This window comes from Saccopteryx bilineata, chromosome 9 (assembly GCF_036850765.1).
Source record: "Saccopteryx bilineata isolate mSacBil1 chromosome 9, mSacBil1_pri_phased_curated, whole genome shotgun sequence".
NCBI lineage: Eukaryota > Metazoa > Chordata > Mammalia > Chiroptera > Emballonuridae > Saccopteryx > Saccopteryx bilineata.
In genome coordinates this window covers 25,252,041-25,275,513 of record NC_089498.1, presented here as the reverse complement: position 1 = coordinate 25,275,513, position 23,473 = coordinate 25,252,041, and the positions used below count along the sequence as shown (strand labels likewise).

The following is a 23,473-nucleotide window of genomic DNA, read 5'->3' as shown; positions in this document are numbered from 1 at the left end:
GGCAGGTTTTTTGCTCTCTTTTTGTCTGTGTTAGAATCTTGACTGTTCTCTTTATCTAAAAGCCACTTATAGGTTGCCTTCAAAATAAGTGTATCAAGCCCTAGCCAGTTAGCTCAGTCAATTAGAGCATCATCCAGAAACACCAAGGTTGCAGGTTCGATTTCCAGTCACATATATGAGGCAACCAGTGAATGCACACACAGCTGGGTGGAACAAGTGAGTCTCTCTCTCTTTCTCCCTTCCTTTCTCTGTCTCTCTATAATCAATTAAAAAATAATAAGATATCAACTACTGGGCTCTACTATGAGCACAAACCTCACACTCTGTCTTGGCACTGTAATGTGTCCCTTCAGGGCGTTTTGATGCACTTGGAGGTGAACCATGGTTTAAATGAAAGGAAGAGAGGAAGGGAGGGAGGGAAGAAGGGAGGGAAGAAGGGAAGAAGAAAAGAAAATCCTTCTGCTATGTTTGACATATTGGTTTGGGGCAGGACCATTCAATTCAGTGATAAGCCAGTGTTATCTTTGGGGAGGACCAAAGCTGCCCCTAAAACTCGTAGCCAAGCTTGTACCCAATACAGGGTAACAAAATATAACAGAAAGAACTAAGTAACTATTCTTTATCCCATGAAGAACCGGGAGATTTGTGTCTGTGCTGCTATGGAGTATAGTGAAAGAAATAGAAAATCTGAAAACAAAGAGATCTGAGTTTGGTCTTATTCCAGGACCAGGTCCAAGGCCATGCACATATTTATTTATGTTGTGTCCAATGTAGGGTGTGCCGAGACTGGTTGAACTTAAGAACCATTGATTCATACTTAATGAAAGACACAAGAATAGGTATTTATGAATAGGTAAGTTTATGAAAATCTTATTTTACACAAATATTAACACGATAGCTACGATTTTGGTGCACAGAAATACCGTCTTTCCTCTCAGCCTCTGAAGAAACGCACGTAACCTGTAAAGCGAGGATGCTGGTCCCAATGGGCACCACCCCTCATTAGCTCCACCCCTACCAAGGCCCTGCTATTGGTTCCCATCCTTGCGTCGTCGGTTGCCGTGGAGACCAAGGCTATGGCAACCAGGACAAGCCAAACTTGCTCGTCCCTCCCCAATCGCGAACGGGTCTGGGATGCGTCCGCTACGTTCATGGCGCTCTACGAGCTCTTCTCCCACCCAGTCGAGCGCGGCTACCGCGCGGGCCTCTGCTCCAAGGCCGCGCTGTTCCTGCTGCTGGCCACCGCGCTCACGTACATCCCGCCGCTGCTGGTGGCTTTCCGGAGCCACGGTGAGCCTGCCCCCGGTCGGTGCGCGCCACAGCCCCCCGGGCCCGCTGCTTGCGCGCCGTTCTCCTGACGTTCTCCCCACCGCTTCCCGCCCTCTTTTCTGTACCTCAGGGTTTTGGCTGAAGCGGAGCAGCTACGAGGAGCAGCCCACCGTGCGCTTCCAGCACCAGGTGCTGCTCCTGGCCCTGCTGGGACCCGAGCCCGGCGGGTTCCTCGCCTGGAGCACGTTTCCTGCCTTCAACCGGTTGCAGGGGGATCACCTGCGCGTCCCGCTCGTTTCGGTGCGTGGTTCCTGCCGGGGCCTAGCTGCCCACTCAACTGGGCAGGGGGAGGGAAGGGCGAGCCGCCCGGCCCCGGGGAGCCAGCTTAGGTCTTAAGGGTTTGCGAACCCACGGTAAGTTGTGTTCACAGGCTCAGGCGCCGGAACGTATGTTTAACTTCCTGGGGAGAAAAGCTCTTGTTTCATTCGACTTCCCCAAGCTGTCCACAGCGCCGAGAAAGTTAGCCACTGCTGTCGCGTGTGCTTCCAGACCCAGAGCCCCGGAGCCCACGGCGGACTGTGGTCGCGAAAGTTCCCTTAGAGTCGTGAAGGACGAGCGGTGTCCTTGTTACAGCCCCATAGTGTCGCTGCAATTGTGCATCCAGACACTAGGAACGGAAAGAGCAGGCATTTTTATGCAGACTTGACACCCCGATTGTTTAAGCGACCTGTCCCGAGTGGCCCTTCCTCCTCTCTGGGCTGTCCCGTTAGATGTTGTTCTATCCTGCAGCTGTCCAGGATGGAAAGTGAAGCATTTTACTGTCAGTAGTTTAGTATTAATATTTGGTTCAGAGAAGTGAGTGCTTCCTTTACAGGCACCCCCTTCCCGCTCATTTTTTGAAAACATTTTCCTTTAGAAGTATGAAAATTCTGGTCTTCCTTCTGAAGTTGAATCTCTGTAAACATCTCTGAGTTGATTGGCCTGCAAGCCAAATTTGTGTAGCTGGAAAAAAAAAAATCAAGACTTTTTTTCAGCTACTAAATAAAAAGAAAACAAAAAATAAATCTGATTAGTTATATGAATAACTACAAACAAAATGTGATTCAGAATACTTTTTAAAGGTTAAATATTCTTATATACTTATGATTTATTAAAGTGCATGCTTATTGTCAAATATTACAGTTACCAGTGTATATAATGAGATAAAATTAAAGACTCAGTTTGGTACATGTATCAATACTTGTTAACCAGCCTTCTGCTCTTTAAGATCTACAAGATATTCCATGATATGAATAACTGTAGTGGATTTAATCAGTTCCCTGTTGGTAGATATTTGATTTGTTTTCACTATTAGAATATTACAGTGAACAGATTTTGAATAAACATTACATTGTGAAGAATTTCAATAGAAGCTGTTGAAATTGCATAAGTATATAGAAAACTAACCAAGTATATAAAATAACTCCAGTGAAATAAAAAAGAAAGAAAAAGTGGGAAAAGTAATCCGTTGTGAATAGGATTTACATAGTCAAATGAGAGTGTAACTCTATTGGTGGGATTGGAAGTATGTGTGTTGGAGGATGGTAGGGAGGAAGAAGAAAACTAAATATTTTATCTCCATTTGTGGGAAGTCAATAAAGAATGCCTGAAATGAGATGAAATCATTTGCTATGGGGGTGGAAGTCTGCTGGGTTTCATAACAAACATTGTTGAACTCTCTCAGTCTTTAAGTGATCACGATGTTTAAATTGGTTTTAAAAATTGAACTGAAGTAGAAGACAAATTTCTTTTCTTTCTTATTTTTTTTATTTTTTACAGAGACAGAGAGAGAATCAGAGAGAGGGATAGATAGGGACAGACAGACAGGAATGGAGAGAGATGAGAAGCATCAATCATCAGTTTTTTGTTGCGAAACCTTAGTTGTTCATTGATTGCTTTCTCATATGTGCCTTGACCATGGGCCTTCAGCAGACTGAGTAACCCCTTGCTTGAGCTAGCGACCTTGGGTCCAAGCTGGTGAGCTTTGCTCAAACCAGATGAGCCCGCACTCAAGCTGGCAACTTCAGGGTCTCGAACCTGGGTCCTCTGCATCCCAGTTCGATGCTCTATCCACTGTGCCACCACCTGATCCGGTGACAAATTTCTTTCAATAGGATCTCATTAATCATGATATGTTGCCCCCCCTTTTTTTTTTTTGGTGAGAGGAGAGATAGGCAGACTCCTGCATGGCCCTCAATGGGGATCCACCTGGCAACCCCATCTGGAGCTGATGATGGAGTCCCAAGCTATTTTTAGCACCTGAAGTTGTTGCTGGACAGAGCTATATCCTTACCCCCCTCTGAGGGGGGGCATGCTGGAACCAATCAAGCCACTGGCTGAGGGAGGGGAAGCAGACAAAAAGAGGAGAATAAGCAGATGTCACTTATCCTGTGTGTCCTGACTGGAATGGAACCCAGGACGTCCATACACTGGGTAGATGCTCTATCCACTGAGCCACCGCCAGGACTATGTTGCCCATTTATATTCTTACTTGAAATTATAATACTTCTGAGGAAGGATGACTGTGAATGAGAGGCCAGTATGTAGGTATTCTTACCTTCCATGTACATATCTTTCCTTTCTGAAAATGGAAACAAAAGGTTTTATATTCCAAACAAAGAAACCAACATTTAACTTGGTATTTGTACTTGAGTTTAGCATCTCTGACTTTTAAATGTTGAATAGCAGTTGGTTTTTGTTGTTGTTGTTTTTGGGTGTTGTATACATTTGTATATTATTTGCAATCATCATATCTGGTTACCTGAGTTTAAGAAATAATCATGAAAACTTAAAATAATCCTAATAACATTGTTTTATTTATTTTGTTCTTTTTACTTGTTCATCTACCACAGATGATTGACTCCCCATTGGTCTGCTACTTAGCCTCTCTCTTATCTCTGTAACCAGAAACTACTGTGAAAGCATTGCCTGTGTTCCCCCTGCTTCCGGTTGTGTGTGTGTTCCAATTTTATTTTACAAATTTATTTTTCATTTTTATTTATTTATTTATTTATTTACTTATTTATTTTTACAGGGACAGAGAGAGAGTCAGAAAGAGGGATAGATAGGAACAGACAGGAACGGAGAGAGATGAGAAGCATCAATTATCAGTTTCTCGATTGATTGCTTTCTATTATGTGCCTTGACCGCGGACCTTCAGCAGACCGAGTGACCCCTTGCTTGAGCCAGCGACCTTGGGTCTAAGCTGGTGAGCTTTTTGCTCAAACCAGATGAGCCCACACTCAAGCTGGCAACCTCGGGGTCTCAAACCTGGGTTCTCCGCATCCCAGTCTGACACACTATCCACTGCGCCACTGCCTGGTCAGGCTCATTTTTATTTTTTTAAATGTTATATTTATTGATGTTACAGAGAGAGGGAGCAAGGGGGAGTGAGAAGTATCAACTTATAATTAGTTGCTTGTTGATTGCTTGTCTTGTGTGCCTTTGACACAGCAAGCCCAGGGTTTCGAACCCACGACCTCAGCATTCCAGGTTGTTGCTTCAACCACTGCACCACCACAAGCCAGGCAGTGTTCCAATTTTAAATCTGCAAAACCACCTCTTATTTTATGGTGCCCAGAACTATTGATACTCTTTAATACTGGATGATTTTATACACAAAACCAAAGCTCATTTTTCTGTTGTTTTTTTTTCCCCCTCCATTCTAGGTTGGTGTCTATACATAATTTATGTCCTTGTCATCTGCAATCTTTCTCACTGACCAATTTGCTTCTCCCTGGCTGAGCTCAAGGATTTTTTTTTTTTTTTTGGTATTTTTCCAAAGTTAGAAGCGGATAGGCAATCAGACTCCCGCATGTGCCGGACTGGGATCCACCCAGCATGTCCACCAGGGGGCGAGGCTCTGCCCATCTGAGGCGCTGCTCCTTTGCTGCCGAAGCCATTCTAGCGCCTGAAGCAGAGGCTATGGACCCCTCCTCAATGCCCGGGCCAACTTTGCTCCAAAGGAGCCTTGGCTGCGGGAGGGGAAGAGAGACAGAGAGGAAGGAAAAGGGGAAGGATGGAGAAGCAGATGGGTGCTTCTCCTGTGTACCCTGACTGGGAATCAAACCCGGGACTTCCATATGCCGGGCTGATGCTCTACCACTGAGCCAGCCGGCCAGGGCTTCAAGGATTTCTTATTCCATATATTATACTCTTAACCCTTATTGCAGCAAATTATTTATACTTTACTTTTCTAACTCTGAACATAAACCTCGACTGACCACAGCCCATCTGAGAAATTGCCCAAGAAGCCAAGGAACTAGTGGTTTTAGATGAAGTTTTTGTTTTTTGTATTTTTCTGAAGCTGGAAACGGGGAGAGACAGTCAGACTCCCGCATGCACCTGACCAGGATCCACCTGGCACGCCCACCAGGGGCGATGCTCTTCCCACCAGGGGGCGATGCTCTGCCCCTCCGGGGCATCGCTCTGCCGCGACCAGAGCCACTCTAGCACCTGGGGCAGAGGCCAAGGAGCCATCCCCAGCACCCGGGCCATCTTTGCTCCAATGGAGCCTTGGCTGCGGGAGGGGAAGAGAGAGACAGAGAGGAAGGGGGGGGGTGGAGAAGCAAATGGGCGCTTCTCCTATGTGCCCTGGCCGGGAATCGAACCCGGGTCCCCCACACACCAGGCCGACGCTCTACCACTGAGCCAACCGGCCAGGGCCTAGATGAAGTTTTGCTCAAACACTGGATGGTGGCTTTTCTGTGGCTAATTTGGGAAAACGCCTCAGAAATACAAAATGACCTTGTTTCTGCTTTGGTCAGCTCACTCTAGACAGCGTCTCTAAAATCCCTATGCTTTTAATGCCTTAATAGTCGAGTTTTTTGTTTCAATTAGAGAAGAAAAAAAGCATAAATAGGCCTTTTCCCTCAGTGAGTGACTTGGTTTTTTAAGGCATCTGTGGAGCCAGAGAATATGGGTGCTGAGGACTCTAGGAGGATGCAGGAAGGTGAGTGGAGAGTCCATGTGGCTGAGACACCTTATTTTTTTACATCTCCAAAATCAGAATGTGCCTTCCTATCTATGGTATCTTATGATAGCTGTTGACCAGGAGACAGGCTTGGCATCGGTCATTGCCTACACATGAGCAAACATCAAAAGTGCCAGCACTAGACATCAGCAACTTGAAAGAAAACCCAGGGACAGTAGTAAGACACTGTTGTTGTTTTCAGCTTTACTGAGGTATAATTGACAAAATAATAAGATAGTAAAATATTATTTTAACTCCTAAGAGCCAAATGCAGAGTGGGTAAGGGAAGATTCAAGAGGCATTATCATTGCCTAATATTGGTATGTATTTCCTTCTTTATCAATTTATTGTCTGCCTCCCTGGCTGGTGATGTAAGCTGCATTGGGGGGAGGGAGGACTTGGTCTATTTTGTTTGCCATTATATTCCTACCACCTGAAATAGTGTCTGGCACATAGTAGGCCCTTAAAATATGCTTGACAGATTAATGAATGACTTTAACGAGGAGTCATGAATTGTGGTGCTATGCCAGGCCAGATCTGTCCTCTCTGAGCTTGGAGTAAAGGTGAGTGCACAAACAAGTATACAGACTTCCACGCATACTTTTCACACTGGCTCTTGCAAAATTGTTGTCTTATTCAGCATATTCTTGAATTGTTTTGGGTTTTTGTTTTACTTTGGACATTTTAGCCCTGGAAAAAACCATTATTTGAAGTCAAAGTGTGAAGCGTCTACGGCCATACCACCCTGAACGCGCCCGATCTCGTCTGAAGTCAAAGTGTGGTTTCAGATCCCGTCTTTACCATTAGTACCAATAAATCCATTCACCTCCCTGAGCCTTGATTTTCTCATCTATACATTGGGGATAATGCTTGCTCTGCTTACCTTACACTTATTATTTTTTAAAGATTTTATTAGGCCCTGGCCTGTTTTCTCAGTGGATAGAACATTTGCCTGATGTGCAGATGTCCCAGGTTCTTCCCTTGTCAGGACACACATGAGAAACAATTATCTCCATTTATTTCCCTCCCTCTCCCCTTCTCTCTCTCTCTCTTTTTTTTTTTTCAGCCAGTGGCTCAGTTAGTTCAAGCATGGGCCCGGGTACTGAGGATAGCTCATTTGATTCAAGCACTGGCCCCAGATGGGGGTTGCTGGGTGAATCCTGGTCGGGGCACACGTGGAAGTCTGTCTATCTCCCCTCCTCTCACTTAAAAAAAATTATTGATTTTACAGAGCGAGGAGGATGGGAGGACAAGAAGTAGTTGCTTCACTCTAGCTATTCATTGGTTGCTTGTCATAAGTGCTTTGACCAGTGAGCCCCAGGGGTTCAAACTAGTGACCTCAGTGTTCTAGGTCAGTGCTCTACTCACTGTGCCACCACAGGTCAAGCTAGACTTATTTTAAAGATAAAGTGAATTGCTTTTCTTCCCTCCCACACTTTTTTGGAGTCTGTATTATCCTGGCAATTCCCTCTGGCAGTGATCCTATCTTGCAAGTTGAGACATTTGATCGTGTTCTTCCTGTTTAACCCTAAGGATCCAGAAGGCATATATCCACTCCACAGAGTTAACCTGACTGTTTTCCAAGTCTTCCTAGATACCAACTGGAGAAGATTCACAGAAAGAGAAGGAGTCTCTTTTCTATCCTAATCATAATTACTAATACATAATTGCCTCAGTAATTTGATCCTTGGCTCTGGTAACAGATATCCCTCCCCTGTACCTGTAAAGCTGATGGAACAACACAGAGACAATAGTATCCAACAGAAGAGAGGGGTTTCTCTATAACAAGGACTAGGAAAAGGACATTATTGTTTAGAAGGAAAGAAACCATTGAAAGTTTCTGAAAACAGATATCTCCATTTTAAATGACCTTATTAGCCTGAAAAAACAAATGCCTAATGGTGTTGGTAGAAAGAAAGATGAATCAGTAGCTGAATCAGGAGAATTCAGATGGGAATGTTGATACACTGTAGTAAAATCCTGGGAACCTAGGCTGGGAAAGGATAGGCTGTAGGAATAAGGCCCAGCATTGTGTGAGGAGTCATGTCAGCAACATTGCAATAACCGTCCTTTCCTGCGGGCCGTTTTAGGATCACTCTGAGGCAAGACCACGGATGACAAGGCTGGATACTGGTGTTTCTTATGAGCTGTAATTTGTCTTTTTCCCTCTTAATGTCTATTTCCCCTCCTTTCACGTCCATAATTTATAAAGTACCTGTATGGTTTCAGTTGCTTTACTGATTTTCCAGAGCTTCCATTTTCATTGTATTGATTGGTACTAAAAGATGCACTAGCCTTTAAAGTCCTGACAATAATGAGATGAGGTCTAACATCGAGAATCTGAAGCAAAGACATTTGTGGTTAAAGGCTTTATAAATAGAGCTTGTTTGTTTTTTTTCTGCTGACTCTGGGGAATGGATAATAATTAGTATTAGTTTCTTTTCTACACAAGTAGAAGACAATTCTGCTGTGCTATTTAAATTTTCTATACAAACTCAGAAGGTGGCAGGAACAAAACAAACAAAAAAAAGAATAAAATGAGACAACTGAAAAAGAAAAATGCCATCCGGATGTTTATTGTTATTTCCACTTTAAGTTCTCAGTTCGATTTGACCCTTGGATATTTGAGAATCACAAAGGTGATATTCGATATTTATCCTCTTATATGTATTTATTTTTCTCTTTTTTTTTTTTTTTTTTTTGGATGAGGGAGATAATCCCTGTGTGTAGCGGAACAGTGGGTCATTGTGTATATACCACAGTGATATGGATTCTTCCTGACCTAGTAAGGACCAGGGTCACTGCCCTCTTTGGGTTTTCTAGACTAGAGAAGAAGACAGGAACCAGGATGGGAAAATGGACGTGTTGCATTTTAGACTGGAGCTTCCCCTGCAGTCCACGGAGCATGTTCTCGCTGTGCAGCTCATCTTGACTTTCTCCTACCAACTGCATGTGAGTCCATTCCCGAGGGAAGCCTGTCCTCTCCCTCTTGTCTTTTCATAGAACAGAGTCCTCTTTCTGATTTCTTTTCTGAGGTGTAGTTTGGGGTTTAACCTGGATCAAATGTTTTTCAAGAGGGCCATATTAACTTATAGAAGCTATTAACAGCTCAGAGAGTTCTGGGTAGAGCGCTTCCCGCATGGCTAAGCCAAGTATGTGAGGGACCGTTAGGCTTCACGCACAGATGGGTGACACTTAGAACCCAGAGCCCTTAAGATCCGACTGAAATTGGTGTTGTCTCTCCCTCTAATGATTTCAGAGGATGTCAACATTCGTGATGCAGAGCATGGCATTTCTCCAGTCCTCCTTCACGGTTCCAGGGTCCCAGTTATACGTGAATGGAGACCTGAGGCTGCAGCAGAAGCAGCCCCTACGCTGCAGTGGCCTAGATGTGCGATACAATGTAAGGATGCTACTTCTTGTCCATCTCTTTTGTTTCTATATGTTAGTGTTTACCAGTTCTTTGAAGACGGAGAAATGGGAGTTGGAAATAGCATTTCTCTGTAGGGTCACAGAAGAGGGTTTCTGAGGAATTCCTGTCATGAATTCTTTCAAAAGATGGAGACAAATGTGCCTATATTTACATCTGGAAAGAAAGAAAAAAAATCTTTGTTCTTATCTAAGAACCAAATTGTTTATTGCTTTTGGATACATAACACACCATATTCCAAGTGATCTTTTTCACTTCATGTAAAACATTTCAAAAATAATACGACTAATTATTGAGCTCATACTATATGTCAGTCCTGAGTTAAGAGGTTTGACTATATCATCTCATTTAATCAGCATGGCAACCTCAGGAGATGCCTACCCTGCCATTTCTCGGCACTACAGCTGCTTGTCCTGTCATTGTCCCCCTTGTTCCTTTCTAGTCATACAGGTCTTGATGCAGTTCTTCAAACCCACACAGTGGCTCCTGCCTCAGGGCTTTTGCACTTGCTTTTCCCTTTGGCCGAGTAGCCACATAGCTTATTCTGCCACTTCATTCAGTTCCCTGTTCAAATGTCCCTGAACACAGTCCTTTGCTGACACTTCTTTCTAAAATAACATTCCCCTCTCTCATCATCCCTCATCTAGATTTTCTTTGTTACTTCCGCCTGAAATACTAAAGATATGTTTTCAGTTTATTTGCTGTCTTCCCCAGCAGTAAAAGCACTGACATCTATACTTTTATCTCGTTTTTCAGTTAGCACAATGCCTTCAGGGTTCATCCATGTTGTTGCAAATGGTAGGATTTCCTTCTCTTTTCATATATGAGTATATATATTGAGAGAGATGACATGGTATGTATAGTATGTATGTGTATCTGTGTATACATACGTGTGTGTGTGTGTGTGTGTGTGTGTGTGTATGCTATATCGCGTCTTCTTTATCATTCATCCATTGACAGACACTTAGGTTTTTTTCCATCTTGGCTATTGTAAGTGATGCTGCAGTGAACATGGGGGTGCAGATACCTTTTTAATATCCTGTTTTCATTCCCTTTGGGTATACCCCCAGAAGTGGAATTTCAGGATCATATAGTAGTTCTAGTTTTAATTTTTTGAGGAACCTCCATACTTCTTCTATAGTGGCTTCACCAGTTTACATTCTCACCAACAGTGAACAAGCATTCCCGTTTCCTCATATCCTTGCCAGCACTTATCTGCTCGGTAGCAGCTCTTAGGTGATACCTCATCATGGCTTTGATTTGCATCTCCCTGATAATTAGTGATGTTGAGCACCTTTTCATGCATCTGTGACTATCTGTATGTCTTCTTTGGAAAAATACTATTCGGATCCTCTGCCCATTTTTTAAATCAGGGTTTTTGTTGTTGTTTTGTTTGTTTGTTTGTTTTGCTGTTGAGTGTGTAAGGGTGTTTTTTTTTTCTCATTTATTTTGGATATTAACCCCTTATCAGATACATTATTTGCTAATATTTTCTCCCATTCTGCAAGTTGCTTCTTCAGTTTGTTGGTGGTTTCCTTTGCTGTGAAGAAGCTTTTTAGTTTGGCATAGTCCCACTTACTGTTTTTGCTTTTGTTGCTTGTACTTTCGGTGTCAATTCCAAAAAATTATTGCCAAGACTGATGTCAAGGAGCATACCCTCTATGTTTTCTTCTAGGAGTTTTACAGTTTCAGGTCCTAAATTAAATTTAATCTACAGTGTGTCCGTAAAGTCATGGTGCACTTTTGACCGGTCACAGGAAAGCAACAAAAGACGATAGATATGTGAAATCACCAAATAAAAGGAAAACTCTCCCAGTTTCATACCTATTCAGTGCAGTTCGATGTGGGCTCACGCACAGATTTTTTAGGGCTCCTTAGGTAGCTATCCCGTATAGCCTCTACAGCAGGGGTCCCCAAACTTTTTACACAGGGGGCCAGTTTACTGTCCCTCAGACCGTTGGAGGGCCGGACTATAAAAAAAAAAACAACTATGAACAAATCCCCATGCACACTGCACATATCTTAATTTAAAGTAAAAAAACAAAACGGGAACAAATACAATATTTAAAGTAAATAACAAGTAAATTTAAATCAACAAACTGACCAGTATTTCAATGGGAACTATGGTCCTGCTTTTGGCTAATGAGATGGTCAATGTCCAGATCCATATTTGTCACTGCTAGCCCTAACAAGTGATAGGACGCGCTTCCGGAGCCGTGACGCATACGTCCCACGTCACCGGAAGTAGTACTGTACGTGAGCGACACCGTACTTTACTCCTCTCACTGACCACCAATGAAAGAGGTGCCCCTTCTGGAAGTGTGGCGGGCCGGATAAATGGTCTCAGGGGGCCACATGTGGCCCGCGGGCCGTAGTTTGGGGACCCCTGCTCTACAGACTCGTCACTGACTGATGGCCTACCAGAATGGGGTTTCTCCACCAAACTGCCTGTTTCCTTCAACTGCTTATCCCACTGAGTAATGCTATTCCTATGTGGTGGCGCTTCGTTATAAATGCACCGATATTCACGTTGCACTTTGGTCATGGATTTGAATTTAGCGAGCCACAGAACACACTGACCTTTCCTCTGTACCGTCCACATTTCGACTGGCATGGCCGTGGGCTGTTCCGCTGTATACACGGTGTTACATCATCATCTGCGCATGCGCACATGCTGCCACATCATCCTACAGAAACTGGGAGGGTTTTCCTTTTATTTGGTGCAGATTTCACATTTCTATTGTCTTTTGTTGCTTTCCTGTGACTGGTCAAAAGTGCACCATGACTTTACGGACACACTGTATTTTGAATTGATTTGTGTGTATGGTGTAAGATAGGGATCCAGTTTCATTCTTTTCCATGTGACTGTCCAGTTTTCATAACACCATTTATTGAAGAGACTGTCCTTTCCCTATTGTATTCTTGGATTCTTTGTCATAAATGAACTGACTGTATACTGGTGGCTTTATTTCTAGATTTTGTATTCTGTTCCACTGATATGTGTCCGTTTAATGCAGTTTTGGACTGATGATATCATGCTGTATTGTGGTGAAGTACTAGGCACAAAAATACTTGTCTCTAAAGTTATTGAATTCTTGGCAACATAATAACTGGGATACATTTCAGTACTTAATTCATGAACTGTAGACAACTATATAATATAGTAACAGGGTTCGTATCAGTTACAGTGTTGGACAGATTCCCTCTGTGAACTCTGTGATTTGTTTTGTAGTTAGTCACCTGTTGTAGATCCTTGATTTGATTCTTCTCTATTCATACTTCCTGGAGTTGCAGTGTCTGACATTTCTTCATCTTACTCACTATCATGTTGGTCTTTAGAAATTAATTGTCTAGCTAATTTAACATTCAGTCCTTCATTGTAGTGAAGCTTTATTTTCATTTCAAACTGTTGCTTTGAATGTTTTTTTTTTAAATTGTTTTAGAGAGAGAGGGGATGGGGGAGAAAGACAGAGAAACATCAATTTGTTTTCCACTTATTTATGCATTCATTGGTTGATTCTTGCATGTTGCCTGACCGGGAATTGAACCCACAACCTTGGCATATCGGGATGATGCTCTAACCAACTGAGCTACCTGGTCAAGGCTTTGTCACTTTTTTTCTCCAGCTGGTCTGGAAGTTTCCTGAAGCATATCCTACAGAACATTTGAAAAAGAGTAAACAGCAGTAAAGGCTTTTCCCCCTATTCTTTTCTTTATTTTTAATTTATTATGTTGACATGGTTTCAAGTTCCACTGCTTTCTTGTTCTTGACCCAATACTTTGGCTCTGAGCCTTCAACAGCAGCTTATTGCTCAGCTAAGATATCAGGGGTCAGGGCTTCAGTGGTTTCAGAATCTTTGGCTCTGAGCCTTCAACAGCAGCTTATTGCTCAGCTAAGATATCTGGGGTCAGGGCTTTGGTGGTTTCGGAATCTCTCAATGCATCTTCACCTACCATAGTATGGTATATGCTCGGTTCGTCTATTTTCATGTTTTTTGTTTTGTTTTGTTTTGTTTTGTGTGTGTGTGTGTATTTTTCTGAAGCTGGAAACGGGGAGAGACAGACAGACTCCCGCATGTGCCCGACCGGGATCCACCCGGCACGCTCACCAGGGGTGACGCTCTGCCCACCGGGGGGCGATGCTCTGCCCCTCCGGGGCATCGCTCTGCTGCGAGCCACTCTAGCGCCTGGGGCAAAGGCCAAGGAGCCATCCCCAGCGCCCCGGCCATCTTTGCTCCAATGGAGCCTTGGCTGCGGGAGGGGAAGAGAGAGACAGAGAGGAAGGGGGGGGGGTGGAGAAGCAAATGGGCGCTTCTCCTATGTGCCCTGGCCGGGAATCGAACCCGGGTCCCCCGCGCGCCAGGCCGACGCTCTACCGCTGAGCCAACCGGCCAGGGCCGGTTCGTCTATTTTCATTGCACCATAGCCTTAGTCGGCTGGATTTTTTTTTTTTTTTTTAAATAGAGATAGAGATTCAGAGAGAGGGATACAGGGACAGACAGACAGGAACAGAGAGAAATGAGAAGCATCAATCATCAGTTTTTCATGGTGACACCTTAGTTGTTCATTGATTGCTTTCTCATATGTGCCTTAACCGTGGGCCTTCAGCAGACCGAGTAACCCCTTGCTCGAGCCAGCGACCTTGGGTCCAAGCTGGTGAGCCTCTGCTTAAACCAGATGAGCCTGTGCTCAAGCTGGTGACCTCAGCGTCTCGAACCTGGGTCCTTCTGCATCCCAGTCCGTCGCTCTATCCATTGCGCCACCGCCTGGTCAGGCAGTTGGCTGGACTTTTGCATCTGTGTTCATCAGGAATATTTACCTGTGATTTTCTTACAGTGTCCTTTTTAACTTAGTTCATACAGTGTTCTCCTGCCTTCAGTGAGCATCTTTGTGACTGATATTTTGGACTGTATCAGATAAATTCCTTCTCTCTATTTTATTAAGGTCTATTTCTAGAGTTTTATTTTGTTCTTTTGTTTGAAACATATCTTTTATTTCTGCATTTTTCTTTTTTTATATAAAAAATTTATTGATTGATTTTAGAAAGAGAGGGTAGGAGAGAGAGAGAATGAGATCATAGTTGCTTCAATTTAGTTATTCATTGATTGCTTCTCGTATGTGCCTTGATGGGGAAAGCCCAGGGCCTCCAACTGGTGATCTCAGCGTCCCAGGTCAACGCTCTATCCCCTGCGCCACCACAGGTTAGGCTTTACATATAAATATTTAAAAATTGTTTGTATTTACTCTTTTATTTTATTTTTTTAAAGGAACACTTCTGAGGAAGTATTGCTATTATTTTTTGTTTGTTTGCTTGTTTTAGTGAGAGAAATAAAGGAACAGAAAGAAAGGAAGGGAGAGAGATGAGAAACATCAACTCATAGTTGTGACACCTTAGTTATTCATTGATTGCTTACTCAGACATGCCTTGACTAGGAGGCTTCAGCCAAGCCAGTGACCACTTGCTCAAGCCAGGGACCATCGAGTCATGTCTATGATCCCGCGCTCAAGCCAGCAACCGTGCGCTCAAGCTGGTGAGCCCACACTCAAGCCAGCGACCTCAGGGTTTTGAACCTGGGTTCTTAGCATCCCAGGCTGACGCTGTATCCATTGCCCCACCACCTGGTCAGGTTTCATTGATTGATTTTAGAAAGAAAGAAAGAGAGAGGCATCAACTCATTCCACTTAATTATTCCATTTAGTTGTGTACTCATTGCTTGCTTCTCATACGTGCTCTTACTGGGGATCCAACCCGTGGCCTCGGTGTGCCAGGATGATGCTTTATGCACTGAGCAACACAGCCAGGGCTTCATTTTTCTTGATTCTGTGTTGGTTTCTGTGCATTAGATAAAACATCCCCCTCTCCCAATCTTGACAGAATGATCTTAGATAGGAAATGAATCTTATCAATCAGCCTACCAGAGCTCTTTTTTACTCTCAAACCTCTGTCATTGTCCAAGATTCATTCTTTGTTCTTAGTGGCTCCCAAAAGTTGAGGCTGTGCTAAGATCATTTCAGTGTGGGTGATGAGGGTAATTTCTCATTTGCTTACTGTGTAAGAGTCACTTAACTAGTTTCTGGATTTCTTTCAGAGGGAGTTGCTCCAATGTGTAGCTGTAGATTCAGTCAGTGTGTCAGGGGGAGGAGGTGAGTTTAAGAAGTTCCTTTGTTGCCATCTTGGACCAGGACCTTTTTTTTTTTTAAACATTAAAAAAATTTTTTTAAGATTTTATTTATTCATTTTAGAGAAGAGAGAGAGAGAGAGAAGGGATAGAGAAGATGGGGAGGAGCAGGAAGCATCAATTCCTGTATGTGCCTTGACCAGCTAAGCCCAGGGTTTCGAACCAGTGACCTCAGCGTTACAGGTCGACGCTTTATTCACTGTGCCATCACAGGCCAGGCTAAACATTCTTTTAATGCTTCCTCTGGGTCTTCAGAGTTCTGAGTCCTTCTTCACCTACAAACCCATAGTACCTTTTATTTGAAGGTTTATATCAATAGGGATATGATATTAGAGGGCAGGAAGTTGTTTTCTTCTTCAAAGGATTATGTGCTTATATTTTTATACTTTATTCTATTTCTAAATCTACAATTAAAAGAGATAAATTAGAGATCATCCAGAGAAGAGCAAGGAAAAGACAAAGGAATTGAAAATATGCTTTTTTTTTTTAATTTAAAGGAATCATTTCTCCCATTGGAATAGAGAGAAGTATTTTATAAATAGCTCTAAAACCTATAAAAGGTGTATATTGACTCCTTGTTTCCATCCCACAAGGGGAAAGATTGGCAGTAAATAAATTACTACAGGAGAGTTTATTCATCCCTGAAGAAAAGATTGATACTGGAATAGGCCACCAGGAGTAAGAGGGTGGTCTCTGCCATCAGCCTGGGTGGGCAGGAGGATAGAAAGACCGGAGGAGAAGCTACTCGCGTGTTCACACCAGGTCCTCCTGTTGTGTCCCAGGTGTCTGTCATCAACGGGACCAGCCCTTTTGCCCATGACTATGATCTCACTCACATCGTTGCTGCCTATCAAGAAAGGAACGGTGAGTAAATTTTCATTGAGGTGCCTCTTAAGGACTTTCCAGGTTAGTGGGGGCTTTGGAGAGAGAGAATTGGGAGCTTATGATGAAAATGTCAAAACCAGTGAATGCTCAGTAATGGGAGGCAAACAGGCTACCCAGGATTTGTCATTTTTCTCCTGATCTAAGGACCCACACCCTATCTACCCCTGACTTCTATGATCTAGTAGGTTAGTGCTGATTAATTACCATCTTTATCCCACCACTGGTTTGATGGGTTTTCTTTTATTAAATGTAAGCTTAACAGAGGTGCTTCCTCTGCACACTTATAGAAGAAGCCAAAGACAAGTTACTGCCTGTAGTTTTCAGATGGAAATAGGGAATGCGAGTGACTCACCCCATATCAGCAACTGAATTAGAATAGATGGGGTGCGCCCAGGGTTCTGTCTGTAGGGCAGAGTGTGTCTGTCCCTTACAGAGGTGAGGTGCAGGCCATCCCATGTGCTTGACTTGGCTAGTTTAGCTGGCTGGTGGATGAGTTTTTCACTAAAGGCACCTAAAGTATTGCTTGGCAACCAGACATCATGGATACTACATGCAGAAATTTAACAAGTGAGGAGACTGCAATTCCAGTATTTCTTCCTGATATTTATTTATTTATTTTTTTATTTTTTATTTTTTTACAGGGACAGAGAGAGAGGGATAGATAGGGACAGCCAGACAGGAACGGAGAGAGATGAGAAGCATCAATCATCAGTTTTTGGTTGTGACACCTTAGTTGTTCATTGATTGCCTTCTCATATGTGCCTTGACTGTGGGACTTCAGCAGACTGAGTAACCCCTTGCTCAAGCCAGCGATCTTGGGCCCAAGCTTTGCTCAAACCAGATGAGCCCGCACTCAAGCTGGCGACCTTGGGGTCTCGAACCTGGGTCCTCCGCATCCCAGTCCGACGCTCTATCCACTGCGCCACTGCCTGGTCAGGCTCTTCCTGATTTTATGTAATACACTAACAGCATTATTCTAAAAGTAAAGAAATTTGAGCCTGACCAGGCGGTGACGAAGTGGATAAAGCGTCGGACTGGGATATGGAGAACCTAGGTTCGAGACCCCAAGGTCGCCAGCTTGAGCGCGGGCTCAACTGGCTTGAGCAAAAACAAACAAACAAACAAAAAACGCTCACCAGCTTGGACCCAGGGTCACTGGCTTGAGCAAGGGGTTGCTCAGTCTGCTGAAGGCCCACAGTTAGGGCACATATGAGAAAGCAATCAATGAACAACTAAGGTATCGCAACAAAAAACTGAAGATTGATACTTCTCATCTCTCCGTTCCTGTCTGTCTGTCCCTGTCTGTCCCTCTCTCTGACTCTCTCTCTCTGTCTCCGGGGGAAAAAAAAAAGAAATTTGAAAACTAAAGCACATTGAAACTAAACTAAAAAACTACAAATCATGTTTTTTGTATAGCTGCTATCATAGTTTAGAGACACTTTTAGATCCAGTTTATTTTTATTTACTTTGTTTTGTTTTTTAGCGAATGAGAGAGAGGGATAGACAGGAAGGGAGAGAGATGAGAAGCATCAGCTTATGTACTGCTCATAAAAACTAGAGGATATTTCAAAATTAATATGAAGCTATAAAATATCCCTTAATTTTTGTGAGCAGTGTAGTTGTAGCACTTTAGTTGTTCATTGATTGTTTCTCAGACGTGCCTTGACTGGGGGGCCCCAGGCAAGCCAGTGACCCCTTGCTCAAGCCAGCAACTTTGGGCTCAAGCCAGCGACCATGGGGTCATGTGTGATCCCATGCTCAAGCCAGCAACCCCACACTCAAGCCAATGACCGTGTGCTCAAGCTGGTGACCTTGGGGTTTCGAACCTGGGTCCTCAGTGTCCTAGCTCAACACTGTATCCACTGCACCACCACCTACTCAGGCTTTATTTACTTTGTAATATAAATATTTTATTTACTTTGTAATATAAATATTACTTTTTAATATAAATATTTATTAAAAGTAATATAAATATTTAATTTTATTTTTATTAAATAAACAAAGTAATATAAATATTTTCCCATGCCACTACAAAGTTCTAATTGATATTATTTTTAGTGGTAGCATAGTATTCATCCCTTTGCTTAGCCACTCAACAATTATAGGGGAACACATAGATTGTTTCCACATTTTAAAAACTGTGTTTTGGCCCTGGCCGGTTGGCTCAGTGGTAGAGCGTCGGCCTGGCATGCAGAAGTCCCAGGTTCGAATCTCGGCCAGGGCACACAGGAGAAGCGTCCATCTGCTTCTCCACCCCTCCCCCTCTCCTTCCTCTTTGGCTCTCTCTTCCCCTCCCGCAGCGAGGCTCCATTGGAGCAAAGATGGCCCGGGCGCTGGGGATGGCTCCTTGGCCTCTGCCCCAGGTGCTGGAGTGGCTCTGGTTGCAACAGAGTGATGCCCCGGAGGGGCAGAGCATCACCCACTGGTGGGCAGAGCTTCGCCCCCTGGTGGGCGTGCCGGGTGGATCCCGGTTGGGCGCATGCGGGAGTCTGTCTGACTGTCTCTCCCCGTTTCCAGCTTCAGAAAAATACAACCCCCCCAAAAAAAACCTGTGTTTTGACAAATATTTTAATAAATAATATGTGAGCAACTTTGCACATTCAAATTTTACTTTTCTTTTGAATCATTTCTTTGAGATGAGTTCTGAAGTCCAGAATTTGCCTGAGAGGTCAAAAGAGTATTTCATAGCCCTCAATATTTTATTGTCTTGCCTGACCAGTGGTGGTGCAGTGGATAGAGCATTGAGCTGGGACACTGAGTTCCCAGGTTCAAAACCTCAAGGTTGCCAATCTGAGTGCGGGGTCACCAGCTTGAGTGCAGGATCATCATCATGATTCCAAGGTCACTGGCGTGAGCCCAAAGGTCACTGGCTTGAAGCCCAAGGTCACTAGCTTGAGCAAGGGGTCACTGGCTCTGCTTCAGCCCCTCGGTCAAGGCACATATGAGAAGCAGTCAGTGAACAACTAAAGTGATGTAACTACAAGTTGATGCTTCTCATTTCTCTATCTCTTAAAAATATACATATATATGTATGTATATGTATATGTATTATTGCCAAAGAGAACATTTATGGATTAATTCCTGATTGTATTGCAGTAACCACCATCCTGACTGACCCCAACCCCATCTGGCTGGTGGGAAGGGCTGCTGAAGCTCCATTTGTGATTAATGCTGTCATCCGATACCCTGTGGAAGTCATTTAATATCCTTTCTGTTAAGAAACTAACAGTAGCTCAGTTTCGAAAAAGAAAAAAGGATTCTTCACTTGTCCCAAGAAGAAACAGATGTCGGCAGCCTTAGATGGAAATTGCTTCAGCATTGTAGTCCCACACAACTCTGCTTTCATACAGGGGGAAAAATTCATTTCCTGTTCCTATTTCTTTACAAGCAATATTTCTAGGTCAGAATCATCCATATTTATGTCCTAATAATTTTTTATTATCCCTTTCATCTTTAAGGTATTTGAAATATTTTTGTCATATCCTATCTAAAATTTAACATTTATTTAGAAAATGTCATCTGAGACTCCTTAACTGTATATACTTATCTACCAGGATTCTGGGAAATTATAAAGTTTGCCTGGATCCAGTATGTCAGTATCCTGCTTATCTTCCTCTGGCTGTTTGAAAGAATCAAAAGATTTGTGTTTCTAAATCAGGTGGTCACCACAGTCCCTGTAACAGCAGTGCCCCATGGAGGACTGTGTAAGGAGCACTTATCGTAAGAAGACCGTTACAGAAGTGTGAGCAGGACCCTGCCTACCTCATATTGTCTTCTGGGAACTGCCATCCTGGGACGCTCCTGAAAAAGAGCCCAGGGACACGTGTCAGCATGTGTGTTTTTCCTACCAGAGACAAAGAAGAGTTCTAATTTTTGTCTACACAGTTCCCTGTCTTCTAAGTGCCTACCAAAACCATCAGAGACGGGTTTGTGGAAAGGTCTGAGGGTTCCTGAAAGGCTATAATTAGTCCCCCTGCCTTTTTTTTTTTCATTTTTGCACCTTAAACTTGAATTTTAGGAGAAAATTACAGTCAGTTTACTATCGATCCAAACGACCAAGAAGCGATGAAAACCACAGTCAGTTTAGACATGTTGGAAAAAGTCCCATCTCTTGTCAAGCAAAGACTTTTCCTCTCTTGAACCGAGAAACATGCTATGCATTTCTTCCCTCTATTGTGAACCACTTTTTATTCTTTTCAGGACTCTCATGATGGATGTGCAAATCACTAGCACTTTCCACTCTCGAGCTTCTAAATTTCTCATTCAGAACTTGGATTTCCAGAACTGAGAGGCCTGTAACTAGAACACTGGAGAGAGTAGGGGAGAGAGAGAACGTGAGTGCTCAAGAACATGTGTGCACGCACGTGAGGGTGGGCAACTTGAGGACACTAGGACTGCCCACCTGCCCTCAGTCTAACAGACAGTGTCTGTCATCCGCTCAGCTGAAAAGCCCTTTATCCTGCCCTGCTGTGGCTGGCTCTTTGCCCCGCCTTTTGCTCTCTGTCTGTGCCCCTAGAATAGCAGGCTGAAGTCAGAGGTGCTATTTCATTCACAATCCTCTCAGCAACAGTGGGGGGAGTAAGGATTGTAGCAACAGGTTTTTTTCTCTCTGGCCCTCACCCAACAACCTGGACACTTGCCACTCCTCCTTCTCGACAGCCCCTGCCCCTTCCTGAAAAGGACATGGGTGACAGAGAACCCATTGTTGGTATTGGCTCCCTGCCCGACAACCAGAGAGTTTATTCGGAGGGCTGGTGGGAAGCCCAGCTACTTGTATCTCCCTTGACTGGGGGACTGGGTGCCCATCAGAGCAGAGGGCTTTGGGGAGGACACACAAGGAGCAGTGAGGGGGAAAAATGATGCTAGCACGGGCAGCCCAATCCAGCCTGGCCAATAGCAAAAAAGCAGTGCAGCCAGATTATCCTCATGGTTAAGTGAGTGCAGAAGAGTGCTGAAACGGGTCTCTGTCACACTCAGAAGACTGATTCTCTGTTCTCATCCTGAGAAAACATGTAGTTTCCTCAAAGGACAGATGGATCTGCTTCATGATGCTGAGGTGTCATTGGTACTGGGAGGACATGCCCATGCTTACTCATGCTGCATGCCCATTCACAAACACACTTGTGGGTGTGTGCCTCAGTCTACCTCGGAGACCCAGTTCTTATTTCCAAAGCACCTTTTCCATGTTTTCTTTTCTTTCAGGCTGACCAAAATACGTGTTTTGGAAACAAACCTATTTTGAAGTATTCAAACACACTGGCCCCTCTCATTTTTCTTTGAAAATTTAGGGCTGCTTATTTATTGCCTAAAATTTTGTTGAAATTTAAATGAAAAATGGTTGCTGAATGTTCTGAGTTACAAAAAGATAATGAAATATGGAGAGACAGCTAAAGATGTATAAACATTGCTTTGCATTTTGTTAAATTATTTTAATGCAAAATTTATACAAAGAACCATGATGTTTTATAACTCTCTAATTAAAATGTCAAAATGGAGGCTGCATGTGACTTTTTAGGGGGAAAGGATTTGGAAAGGAGAAGAATGGGGAGGGCAGAGGCGACACACACGTCTAGTTACTCACCAGCAGCCTTGCTTTGCCAGGGCTCTGCCCAAAGACCTTGGAGCTTTTGTTAGCTTTTGGCAAAAGTTCCCTGGTCCAGCCCCAAGTAAATGTGAGTTTTTGGTGGAATCCACATGGCATGTGAAAACCACAGGCTGGAAAATTACAACTGTGTCTGGTGAATATCATATTATTTACAGATCACATGTTGGTAGTTTCTGAACCTGAATCACACAGGGTAGTTGCGTAGAAAGGGTGAGAAATATACAGGATTTTATCAACTGAGCTGTAACCAATAGCTAAGTCAGGGTTTGAGATGATTACTCAGTATTTGGAGTTGACCCCTAATTTTGCCAAATGATTATCCAGTTTCTGTTTGAATCGGGTAAGGCTCTTAAAACCCTGCATAAGTCCCATCATGTAAGGTTAATAAAGCAATTCTGTATCTTCCCCTTTCTTTCTTTCTCTTTTTTAAAGAGAAGTTTCTTTCTGAGCAGAGAAGTTCTAAATGCCTAATTGGGGGAAATGTATAATTACAAAAACCTAAAGAAAATAAGTTGTCTGTAATTTCACTACCCAGAAGTTACCACTGTTGGCATTCTGGTACACATTTTTCTAATCTTTCGTATTGTTTCTAAACTTTTCTCCTGTCATAAACAACACTTCTGTGAACCCTGTATATAAATCCTTATTGCTGGTTTATTTCCTTAAAATAGATCCTAGAAAGGAGTTACTAATTCAAAAAGCTTATGACCATTCTTAAAGATTTTAACTCATCTTGCCAAGCCGCATCCTGGAAAGAATGCACTAATCTGTACTCCAGCAGCAGAGAATTAGAACCCACCACGGATTACCAGAGTCAGGATTGTCTATTATTTTCAGATGCCTGAAATGAGCTCTGTTATCTGTGGGGGGTGGAGAGATGCAAATCCGCTTTATTTATTGAAACGTGTCCTGTAGTTATCCAGACTTGCTGCTCTTTTGGCTAGAGCAGGGAGGGGAGGAGAGGAGAGAGCCAGCAGTGGGCCTAGCTGCTGGGGGCCACCTGGTGTCTCCGCCTCTCACAGCTTGACTACTGTGTGGGTCCGCTTGGCATCAAGGTGCCTTGCACTTGGCTTAGGGCTGAGGTTGAGGACTTG

General features: G+C 43.4%; 1 protein-coding gene across 1 annotated transcript; it reads left to right on the top strand.

Moving 5' to 3' along the window:
* The first annotated feature begins 1,111 nt into the window (after positions 1-1,111).
* TMEM231 (transmembrane protein 231) lies at positions 1,112-22,265 on the top strand. The gene is made up of 7 exons (XM_066243394.1): positions 1,112-1,290; positions 1,400-1,569; positions 9,104-9,232; positions 9,540-9,683; positions 16,672-16,753; positions 19,871-19,976; positions 20,318-22,265. Exons 1-7 carry the CDS (start codon positions 1,152-1,154, stop codon positions 20,496-20,498), a joined length of 951 nt encoding a protein of 316 aa, XP_066099491.1. The 5' UTR covers positions 1,112-1,151; the 3' UTR covers positions 20,499-22,265.
* Positions 22,266-23,473: the final 1,208 nt, after the last annotated feature.

Coding starts and splice junctions, on each gene's coding strand:
- TMEM231 (XM_066243394.1), top strand. CDS start 1,152: ATGGCGCTCTACGAGCTCTTCTCCCACCCAGTCGAGCGCGGCTACCGC. Junction 1,570..9,103: donor TGCGCGTCCCGCTCGTTTCG/GTGCGTGGTTCC, acceptor TGGGTTTTCTAG/ACTAGAGAAGAAGACAGGAA. Junction 19,977..20,317: donor TACCCTGTGGAAGTCATTTA/ATATCCTTTCTG, acceptor AACTGTATATAC/TTATCTACCAGGATTCTGGG.